The sequence below is a fragment of the Garra rufa genome, chromosome 22 (genome assembly GCF_049309525.1).
Source record: "Garra rufa chromosome 22, GarRuf1.0, whole genome shotgun sequence".
Classification (NCBI taxonomy): domain Eukaryota; kingdom Metazoa; phylum Chordata; class Actinopteri; order Cypriniformes; family Cyprinidae; genus Garra; species Garra rufa.
The window spans coordinates 938408-950837 of record NC_133382.1 but is presented as its reverse complement, the minus strand read 5'-3'; the positions used below and the strand labels follow the sequence as shown (position 1 = coordinate 950837).

At 34.3% G+C, this 12430-nt stretch overlaps 1 protein-coding gene across 1 annotated transcript; it reads right to left on the bottom strand.

Annotated features, from left to right (window-relative positions):
- Nucleotides 1-825: 825 nt before the first annotated feature.
- lsm12b (LSM12 homolog b) lies at nt 826-11798 on the bottom strand. Its single transcript, XM_073828642.1, has 5 exons — nt 11672-11798; nt 8871-9004; nt 6361-6470; nt 5904-6030; nt 826-1513 (listed from the first exon to the last, which is right to left on the bottom strand). The coding sequence occupies exons 1-5, from the start codon at nt 11790-11792 to the stop codon at nt 1421-1423; spliced, it is 585 nt and encodes a 194-aa protein (XP_073684743.1). The 5' UTR covers nt 11793-11798; the 3' UTR covers nt 826-1420.
- Nucleotides 11799-12430: the final 632 nt, after the last annotated feature.

Here is a 12430-nt window from a genome sequence, read left to right as displayed (position 1 = left end):
TCTGGTTTCACAAAAGGTTCTTTAGTTTATATAAAGACAGGAAAGAGAGGAAATTTGACTAAATGGTCCTTTTTGGAACCAAAAATGATAATTCTTTGGCATCGCTGTGAAAAACCTTTCAACGCTCCTTTATTTTTAAAAGTGTAGATCAGAATATAATTTACACGTTTCAATTTAAAACATTATTGGAAAATGAAACTTGAGTTTTTACAGGTTTTAAAAAAGTAAATTTTGGACTTAAGGCCAAGTAAATAAAACATAAGGAACACAATATGTCAGTATTGTGAAGGTAAATGTCTAAGGAGCACACAATTCATATGAGCAATGCTTTAAAGATCTTTCAAAAAAATTCTCAAAAAAAAAAGCAGAAATAGAGAAGCAAATTCAAGATATGATCTCAACAGCAAATATATCTTGATTTATCTTGTTTACCGAGGAAGCAATTTATTTTATGCAAAGAATGCAACAAAATGCCATGACTAAGAACTGTTTTAAGGCCTTAATTTGTGAAAAGGCAATGAACTCTAATTATATTGGAGTGTCCAATTACTTTGGAAATTAAATGGCAGTTAATTTTACTTCTGGTTCATATACAAATCACACTAAAAGTGCAATGTAGATGCAGCACTGTTATAGTGGTTTGAAGAACGTATGTGGTTATCCAGCTATTCCTGTATGGTACACAAAAAAGATTAATTGAATTTACTAAATTTAAGGCAAGTGGTCGCAAACCATTTATTTTAGCTACATTTAAACCCACTATTCTGTACCCTTTTGAATCGCAGTGTGTTCAAAGTGTTTGAAAAAGCAGCTGAAAGTAGAGTATTACAGTCAGAATTTTTGTTACTTTTATTTTAGAAAACGTCCTTTGTAACGTGTGGCATCTGAAGTCACATTTCAATTAAAATACAGAACAGACAGACAATTGTAGAACATAAACAGCCAAAAGAAAGAAAAAAAAAAAAAGCATAAAAAGTAAAAGCTAACAAGCCTTTCTGACTGGTTTGTTTTTTTCTTTTTCTGACAAAATGGAATAGAAGGCGAAGGAGGGATGTAAGAGAGAAGAAAATATGAAAAGCTATTTCAGATGAAACACAGGAAGGGGCAGAGAGGGGATAAGTCACTGTAAGTTAGTCAAAGAAACTATGGTTTGTTTGATGGTTGGTGTTTTAAATTATCTTTATAAAGTCTAATTTAGAATGAACTCTTCACTCTCATGTTTTTTTCTTAAAACATTTTGCTTTTTTTTTTAATGTTTTTTTTGTTTTGTTTGTTTCTTTTGTTGATCTTCCAGACCCTAGGCCCTTGGTGCATCCACCCTCGGACTACGCCGCAGAGGGGGAGAAGAGCGCTGGTTTGCACCAGCTGTTAGGCCCTTGATGCCCGCGGTGCCCTCCCCAGATGAGCCATACCCCCCCACTCAGGAGGATAAAGACGAGTCCTTCTGTGTTTGCTGTGCTTGTGTACGCTGCATCGACTTCTGGCTTTCCACATCTCTAAAATGTTTCTCGACCTGAAAACAGAGACAGGTCACAGTAAGTGATCAGTATGACAACTGTGTACGAAGACGCAACTATTCTGAAACATTTGCGGCAGCCATGTGAGTGCATACTGACAAATGTTAATTTCTTGAGGCGCAATGTTTTTTTGAACATCAATAAGCCGATTCACTAGCTTTTGATTTGATTTTGTATATTAATTCAACAGATAAAAAAAAAAAAAAAAAAAAAAAAAAAAAAAAAAAATTACACCACTTCCAGAACAAAAATTTCCTGATAATGTACTCACCCCCATGTCATGCAAGATATTCATGTTTTTCTTTCTTCGGTCGCAAAGAAATTAGTTTTTTGAGGAAAACATTCCAGGATTTTTCTGCTTATAGTGGACTTCAATGGTGCTCAACAGACTGAAGTAGGACCACTCGATTATGCAAAAATCATAATCATGGTTATTTTGCACGGTTATGAGCGGTCCGGAACTTTATATGATTGATTCACTTAAAGATACAATCAAAAAAAAAAAAAAAAAAAAAAAGGATACAAATGTAACTGTTTCAGGGGGGCTTAAATGTAATTAAATGAATGTAAAATAAAACTGCATAGTCTTCACTGTAAGAATTAAACATGCTTTGTTTCTTATTAAAACTACAAAAGTCGCACCGTCAAGAGCAGTGAATGATTTTGTCTTTTGATGTTTGATTAACTTTAAAGGATAACTATTGCCGAAATGCAACCTGGGCTGTTTTTTTTACTGTAAACGAGACAAACTTATATATAAAAGCATAATTACGACAAACGAGCCGTTTTTGAGATTGACCGTGACTTCGTTTTGTGGTCAATGGCCGGTGAATGGGAGAACTAGGGGCATAACTTTGAGCACATCAAAATCGATATTTTTACAACACTAAGAAGACTCGACACACCATGAAACTTTGCTGGAAGTATCGCCTGGGTCTCTACACATGAACTCCAGCATTGAGAACATTGTTTGTGTACACAGAGTTTACTAAAAAGAAAGGTTTTGAACAACTCACTTTCACTGTTTGAGTTTCCGCTCGCAGCCGTCTTGCCAGTCAAGAAGTGTCCATCTCAGAATGCGAATGAATGGACTCCATAGGATGAAATATTAGGCTTATATGAGGCTCTTTTTACAACTAGAAGGTTAATATTGTTTTTCACTTGCGACAAAACGACGAATTAGCCGTGCATTTATATGGAAATATGCTTTAGGAGCTATCCATCCTCGCATTCTGAGATGGACACTTCTTGACTGGCAAGACGGCCGCGAGCGGAAACTCAAACAGTGAAAGTGAGTTGTTCAAAACCTTTCTTTTTAGTAAACTGTGTACACAAACAATGTTCTCAATGCTGGAGTTCATGTGTAGAGACCCAGGCGATACTTCCAGCAAAGTTTCATGGTGTGTCGAGCCTTCTTAGTGTTGTAAAAATATCGATTTTGATGGCTCAAATTTATGCCCCTAGTTCTCCCATTCACCGGCCATTGACCACAAAACGAAATCACGGTCAATCTCAAAAACGGCTCGCTTGTCGTAATTATGCTTTTAGATATAAGTTTGTCTTGTTTACAGTAAAAAAAAAAAAAAAAAAACAGCCCAGGTTCCTTTAAGCACCGAGACGGCAGAAGGAATATTACTTGTGGCCGCTTTAAGAGCTACATGGATCCAATATACGGTTACACATGGATTTTCATTCTCAACTGTTTACGTTCATTTGAGACATAACAAAGGGTTACACAAATAATCACAAAACGCTGCATTTTGACATTTGTCCGTGTAGGTACGCATATTAAGGTAAACGTTCACTTTACTTGTCCGTGTTCTGTTTAGTCTCTGAACACATACACAGAACAGTGCAAATTCTCTTTCATGCTTTTAAAAACACGTCAAATAAACAATAATAAATCAAGCACGTCCCATTTTATGAAGTCACGTTACATGATTTTACTGATTTGCATATGAAATTTGGCTTTTACAGAGGAGCAAAAGTGCACAAAGGGGGTGGAATCGGGAGCAATAATCATTTTATCTCGATTGATTGATCATAATCATTTGAAGCCAAAATCGAAATTGAATTTAGACTCAATTTCAAATGAAGTAGGGCAGATTGATTGCACAGCCCTAGATTACAGGTTAAAAGTGCATTTTCAGCGCAGCTTCAAAGGGCTCTAAACGATCCCAGCTGAAGAACTGTCTTATCTAGCAATACGATCAGTCACTTCACTTTTTACCCACAAGTGCTGTCTTGTCTAGCTCTGTGATGCACATGCGTACTCTGTGTACTCCGGTTCAGGACAGTTAGGATATCTAGAAAAACTCCCATCTCATTTTCTCCTCCAAAAATCATCCTACATCGCCGTTTTACCTTTTTTTTTTGCAAAAGCATTTGATCTTCTTTGCACGTCCACTTTGTAAACACTTGGTCAGTACTTCTGCAGCGATGGAGGGCGATTTTGAAGTTGAAGAAAATGAGACGGGAGTTTTTTGACATACCCTAACTGCCTTGAACTAGAACACAGAGTGCGCATCGCAGAGATAGACAAGACGAGCATTTATAAAAGTATATATTGTATTTTTTTTTTTTTTTATAAAACCACCAATTTTTTCACTAGATAAGACCCTTATTTCTTGGCTGTAGTCCTTTGAAGCTGCACTGAACTGTATTTTTATCCTTAAATCTGTTTGAAATCCACTATATGGAGAAAAATCCTGGAATGTTTTCCTCAAAAAACAATTCATTTGCGACTAAAGAAAGAAAGACATGAACATCTTGTATGACGTGGGGGTGAGTAACTTATCAGGTAATGTTTATTTTGAAAGTGGAGTAATCTTAATTAGGATATATCAGTACATCAGTTTTTCTAAAGGAACTACTACTACTCTGTCCAAGTTTAATTCCTCTATTTTCAAATAAAAATCAACACTATATTAAAGCTGGGTTGTGTACAAACACTCCAACTGCACGTAAGGCAGCTTTATATCACATTTTTAATGACATTTCAGTTTCTGCTTCTATTTGTTGAAATATAAACATTTAAACAGTTGCTGTCATAACATGACAAATGTATTCAAACATACAATAAATATCACTTCACCAGAAGGTTAAGCAAAATAAAAATGTGCAATATAGTGCATAGTTTAATAATCAAAATGCTCTTTTTCTACATCACTCCTGCGGTTCAAAAGCTGTTTTATTGACATCTTTTGGCAGAATTTGTAAGCAGAGATGGATAGAAAGTGCACAACAAAATGTTTAGTGAAGTTTTCTTCATGCATCAACTGAAAACAGCTTAGATTAAAACCCCTTAACGCCTATTGTCATAAATATGCGACAAACCGTTTGACTCAATCAACCAGCCGACATAGCGTCTGCATTCCCCCAATGCCGGTTAGTGCATATTCGCTACGGACCTAGGAACCTTCGACAAGCACTTGTTTCTAGTGGGACCGCAAAGTGACGGACTTATTTCTTGTTTACGCACGAGGATTACTCCGGTCGCGAAGTTATGGAAATGAGTCGGGAAAGTTTGATCCTTATGGCCTACTGTCGCTAATATGCTACAAACCTAATTATTACAATAACTTCAAAAATACTTGTCACACATATTTCACCTCATTATGTCGAGTGTATAAGCACACAATAAGCAGGTAAATATTTGTATCTTAGCACAACTTACCTTATATAAATAAAAAAGTTAAAAAAGGGTGAATAAATAAAACATTGTTTTTTGTCATTATGCCTGTTGTCGCAAATTTGCAACATACCAAAATTTCTATCTATTTGTTGTGCAAAAGTGAAATTGATAATCTCAACATTTTTTACCATCTACTTAAAGGCAAAAACACACATAAAACATTTATTTATATACAGCTATATAAATTCAGGCGTTAAGGGGTTAAAAGACTGATCTTGGGATTTAAAAATCAATATTGGTTTATCAAAATGAACTAAATGCAGAAATTGACATTGTTAAACCAGCCCTACTGCTGCATTAGACTAAACTTCTAAACTTGTCAAAACACAATTTGCAATATGAAATGCATTTTATTCCACTTTTCCAACTAGAAAATACTGGCATGGTAATGCCAATTTCACAGAGATGAGTATAACTTCACAAAAACACCTCTGCGGATCAAATGGTGGCACTGCATCATATTTATTGTAGATTTAATTTAGATATCAGACTTGGTTGACCATTATGTCTTAAAGCATTGGCCAGTTGAGTCTTGGAGTATTCCACATCGAAACAGAAGTTAAAAATGACTGCTGTCTTTTGTTTTAATATTATCCATCTCCTAAGACCCATGTTTACCACTGGAAAAGTCATTAAAAGCACTGCTGAAATAAACTATATTACCGAATTGAAAGATTTTAAATGATACTCACAATTTTGCGTATATGACTTAGAGCACTTCCCTCTTTGCCTTTGCAGTTCTCCACCTGGTATGGTGGTGAGATGACCACGTCATCCATAACAATGATGTTCTTCTCCTGCCATTTACAGTCTTTGATGCTGGACAACAAAGAGATCAAACAACAAACTCAAGACGGGCACACCAGCGGCGAGAAACAACGCTTAAATGATCAAAAGAATAAGACACAAACACATTTTATGCTTGAATGTTTAGGCTTGATTTCTCAGTAAACAACTGTGTTTATTAAAATCACAAGTTGACCTTGTACTTTAATTCAATCATCATGACAGACCACACATGCTGAATGTAGAAGGAAACCACTTCCAGACTACACATCTGACTGCAGTCTTCATCTCACATGCTTTTAAACATCAGCCAAAAGTATTCAGTGCATTGGGTTTTAAAATGTATGTAAAGGCAAGTCTTACGTTTTGTGTATAGTCTGGAATAATTGCTGGCCCTCAACTGACACCCCAGCACTGATTGCATAGGCTTGGGACAGCTTGTCTTCCTTTTCCGTCCTTGCCCGACTGGCAAGCTGTGGACAAAAAGATAGATCAGTCAAAACTCTCAGACTTTCTCCATGTATTCCTTACCATCACATCTTCATTTGGTGCACAAGATATAATGTGAAGTGTTTTTACAAGCCACTATGACTATGTGAGAAGAGGATTAATACGATGACATAAAAAGGCTTATATTTAATACAGCAGTATTAGCTGTCTACCAATGAATAAACTGTAAAGCAAAGCTGATGGCTGGATGGCATGAGTGTGTAAGCCGAACAATGGTAAAAATGTTTTAACTAATGCAAAATTTGCAATAACATGCGTTCCGTGGTAAATAAACATGCATGGCTTGGCTATTAGTGATTAGTAATGCAACAAGCATACTTTGCAGCAAACTAAACAAAAAAGATTCCTTGTGTGGCAAAAAAAATTTAATTGATATACAGTCACTGAAGTGCATACACTACCGTTCAGAAGTTTGGGGTCAGTACATAATTTCGTAAAAAACAAAAAAAAAAAAAAAAAACACTTTTATTCACCAAGGATATATTAAGTTAATAAAAGTTTATTAAAAGTTAATAATTTACATTGTTATAAAATATTTATATTTTGAATAAACACTGTACTTTTTAAACTTATTATTCATGAAAAAAAAGTCCCAAAAAATATATAAATCAGCATATTAGAATGATTTCTGAAGGATCGTGTGACACTTAAAACTGGAGTAACAGCTGATAAAAATTCAGATTTTCATCACAGGAATAAATTCTATTTTAAAGTATGTTAAAATAAAAAACCTTATTTTGTAAAAACATTGAAATGTTACAGTTTCTGTATTTTTAATCAAATAAATGCAGCCTTGATGAGCAGAAGAGATTTCTTTAAAGACTATTACAAGTCTTACTGACCCCAAACTTTTGAACGGTAGCGTATATTTCAAAGAATGTCTAATTTATCCAGAATAAAAAATAAAAAAAAAAATAAAAAAAAAATCATATAAATTTCAGTTTCTGTGCATGCAAAGTGTCACTAATGTGTACTGTACCAAAAATAATTATGTTTTAAATGTTTACCAAGTGGACAAGGAGTTTGGACTCAACGTTCAATTAACTTTAACAATTACTTATTTTAATAAAAACCTATTATTAACATTAATATCCCAAAAAAATTCATTACCATTTGGAACAATACATTTTATAATTTCAGTTTCTCTTATCTGAGTCTTTGTTTTGAAAATGTGAAGCCGCTTTTGTACTAATGCCAGAGTTATTGTCAAGAACAGTTTCTCTTTTGGTTTGTACCCAAGTGAAAGAAAAAGTCACAGGGTTCATAAAAACACTGTAAATTGAAATTTAAGAACTCAAGGACTTCAAGCACTATTTTTTTGGATTTTCAAGGACTTTAATCAGACATCTCATTTTACAATTTCTTCCTTCAAATTCTAAAAAAAAAAAAAAAATAAATAAAAATGTACTAATAAAACAAAATGTCAAAAAGAAAGAAGCACATGCCAAGTATTAGTACTGAAGTATTACAAAGCATAGGCCTACTACACTTTTACTATAGTAAAACCAGTTAATTTTCTTAAGAGATTTGCATGTGTGCAAACTTTGTTTCTTTTTGTTTTTACAACTGTACTGCCTTAATTGTTTGTTTTTACACTTTAAACCACTCCGAAAGTCTGATATGAAACAAATGATTCGCAATACGCATTCCAAAGTCCTGAACTGAATCAAATGATTTGCAATACATGATTTACATGTAAAGGGAATCATTTTGTGACAGCGAAGCTCCATTTCACCCATCACTGTGCTTCTTAAAATCATTACAAGTGATGTTGAATTCCGAATTCCAACGGCTCTTTTAATTTAATCTGCCATTTGCTAGTGAATCGTTTAAAATGAATGAACTAAGTCACAAGTTTGAATCAATCGGGACGGACCCAGCGTAAATGACTGTAATAATTTGGCTCATTTGTTCCTCTTTTTGCGCATTTAGCCATGTTTACACAACATTGTCAGTCAGTACGACTACTGGCTTAGCTCACTAGTTTTATTAAACTAACTGAAAACCAAAAAAGTATTTTCTTTAAACATGCATACATTTTGGGTGAAAAGATACATGCTTCACACATAGATACATTGTCTTTCAATAATTCAAGCAGTTTTCCAAGTACCTCTTCATTAATATTTCTATTCTTAAGTGTTTTCCAGGCCTTAAATTTCAAAAAGTCAAATTCAAGTACTTCAAGCACCTTGTATGAACCCTGAAGTCAAGTAAAGGCCCATTCATAATGCCAACGGATGATGTTATGTATTAGTTGCCATTTTAAAAGCTCTAGTGCTTAAAGTCAGATGGGTTCTGATTGCTTAAAAAAAAAAGAAAAAGAAAAACACCCCATTTGATTTAAGTGTAAAATGTGACCTTACCTTGCTAATATTCAAGGATGCTAGAGGAGGAGGAGTCTCAGAGCGGTCATTAATAACATCCACATCTGAAACGTAGGCTAAGTTAACCAAGATGACGTCACTGAGGTTGGGCTTACCGCTGGAGGAAGGACATTCTGAGAGGACAAGGGTTAAGGAGAAACCAAACCAAGACATCCAGATATGATTATGCTGATGTTATTTCACATATATGACTCTGGAGCACAAAACCAGGCGTAAGTAGCACAGGTATTTTTGTAGAAATAGCCAACAATATGTGTCAAATTTATCAATTTTTCTTTTATGCCAAAAAACCAAGTTCCATGATTCCAAGTTCAAAGATCATGTTCCATGAAGATATTTTTGTAAGTTTCCTACCGTAAACATATCAAAACTCAATTTCGGATTAGTAATATGCATTGCTAAGAACTTCATTTGGACAACTTTAAAGGTCATTTTCTCTATAGTCCTATCCTAACAAACCATACATCAATGGAAATCCTATTTATTTACTTTTTAGTTAACAAAAATGACCCCTACGACTGGTTTTGTGTTTCAGGGTCACATATTATGGAAAAATAAGATGTTGAAACCTCGTTTGGGAAATAAGTTAGTTTACTAAACACGGAAAGAACTTCCTTCTGCCGCTCTGGTCTTTTTTCTTTTTTTAAGACCCAGACATATAAAATGAGAAAAGAGTCAATGATGAAAATGAAACTGACATGAGTAATTTGTTGAGTAAGCACACAAAAGATAAGAGGGGGGGGGGGAAAAAGACAGGCTGAATACGTCAAAGCTTCAAACCATCAAAAGGTCGCACTCAAATATGTGGGATTTATAGAAATGAAACCTCATGAAGGTCAACTGCACGTGTGACAAGCAGACCAAGTCATTTAGAACTAAAAACAAGTCAACATCAGACTACATCTTTGAAGACACCTGAAAAACTCACTCACTCACCTTTGCCATTCAATCTGTCTTTAACTTAAAGCATCAAGTTTTATCCATGGATCTCTAAGGTCTCTAAATGATCACATGACCAAACTTTGCAGTTAAACCTGACACACAAAATCTACTCCATGCCTTCTGTCGTCTGAATGATAGTTTATGCTTTTATTAAAAGTAAAAGGCCTTTTCAGGTTGCGGTTAACATGTTTTACGTCAAATCTTTTTTTTTATTATTATTATTATTATTAAAAAGTAAACCTAAGAATAACTTTTAAATTGTCATTGATATAGCAAAATGAACATGTACTGGATCAGAAATTGTTAAAATGCATCAAATATGTGAGCCTGGACCACAAAAACAATCGTAAGTAGGACTTAATTTCAAATATTTTAAATTTTAAAATGTTCTTTTGTGCCAAAAATCATTAGGACATTAGGTAAAGATCATGCTCCATGAAGATATTTTGTACATTTCCTACCATAAATATATCAAAACTTCATTTTTGATTAGGGATATGCATTTCTAAGAACTTCATTTGGACAATTTTGAAAGGCGATTTTCTCAATTTTTTTTTTTTTTTTTTTTTGCACACTCAGATTCCAGTTGCATCTCGGACAAATATTGTACTATCCTAATAAACCATACATCAATGGAAAGCTTAATTTACTCAGTTTCAAGATGATGTATAATTCTCAATTTCAAAAAATTGACACTTATGAGTGTTTTTTTGAAATCACTCAATCAGCATAGTATTGCATTGTATTATATAGTTTGAAACTACAGAGCTTAGATCACATTAGCATTTAGATATAATCTTACAAGACATTATAATAGAATGCCGACTGATCTTAATATTATGTAAGCAGTTTGTTATACTGTTATAAAAATCTCATTGATTTACATTACAAGCTTCTCAATTGCATTAGACATCAACACCAAACTGAAGATTTTTGCTCAGTTTGAGCAAAAAGTGTTTTCCTCTTTTAAAATGAGTTTTATATTCTAATAGTATCACACTACTTGAACCGTAAAATCTTGATGTATTAAATATAATATAGAAGATAAAAACTTTTTAAATATATTGCACAGTTTAAACCTTAAAGACATATTATATAAACAGTGCTTTCTAAAAAAAAAAAATGAATAAACCTGAATCTTGCATGCATGCCAGGTCGCAGGGTGTGTCAACACTCAACTGGTCTCCCTTTAAAACAGCAATATATCAGCAACTTCATTTTCATGCAAGGAACCGGCTTCCTGATACACTTAATGCACGAGATATATAGTGAATATAATCTGAACTGTCATCTTTCCAATCCCAGAATCCACAAACTCGATCATTTCTACAACAAGCGTTAAAAACTACATGAATATGAGCATTCAGTCTGATAGTATTGATCTGAGAACAGTACAGCCACATACCTCAAGTATTATGATAAACCCCAGCGGCTGCTACTCAACCTGCCGTATTTGTACACATTACCAAATAATAAAACAAGAATGGCTTATATTGTGAATAATGTACTGTGAGAGCTGCCATTATTGCACTGGAAAGACATTAGCTTAGCACGCAAGCTAATGCTGTCGGTCGCGAGGACATGCTAATCAACACGCTAACCACAAACAACACTTCTCCGACACGTTCTCAACTATGAACCCACATCAAATCAACTGAACTCTGAAAACCCAAGGCGACAAACACAGCAGATCGTGTCCAAACACAGCATATAGAGTAAATGAAGCAAGAATAGGCGTTGAATGAGGCCACTAGCGCTCACATAAACACGCTAGCGCCGAGCGACAGTTTGACACACTACAGCCGTTCAAACACTCGTCTCTGAGGAATAAAGGATACTCAAAGTCAACATCTTGGACGGGTAATCGAAAGCCACCACCTCTCCCTGCAAACGTTGGCCTAAGCAGGTGAGGCAAGAGACATGGCTCCCGACACTGAAATACTCCCCCGGAGCCGCCATCTTCTCCGCCAGGGAAACCGGAGCGCGAGCTTTACGTAAACGCACGCTACGCTACGACGCAGAGGCACGTCAGGTGACAGGAAAGAACCTCATTTATTGCTTTCCTTATATTTACGTTAGTTAAGAAATAACAGTCAAATACAAAACAAAACGTATCGAATGTGAGGTAAATAATACATTTAAAAAATATAAATATTTTATACGTTTCTTATTTTGTATTTTCATGTTTGAAAGGGTTTCAAAGTACATCTTAATAATTAAACCAAATAACAAAAGGTAAAACTTTGCCAAAAATAAATCCACATATGTTTTTGTTTTGTTTTTTCACAGAGAAGTTTGGGTTTGGAAAGTAAAAGTAAAATATCGTACGTTTGTAAATTTTTTTTTTTTTTTTGGTCACGTTTATTTAAAAGTCAATCCAAAAAGAGAGATAAACGTGCAATAAAAACATAAACGTATTTGTTTACATCACATACGGTGTGTGGATATATCTTTTTATTATTTATATTATTTTTTATTTACTATTTTTATTAGTATTTATTATTATTCTTCTTATTTTATTAATTCAATGCCACAGGGAAAAAGAAAAAAGAAGAGAAAAGAAAGAAAGAAAGAAAAGAAAGAAAGAAAGATAATTA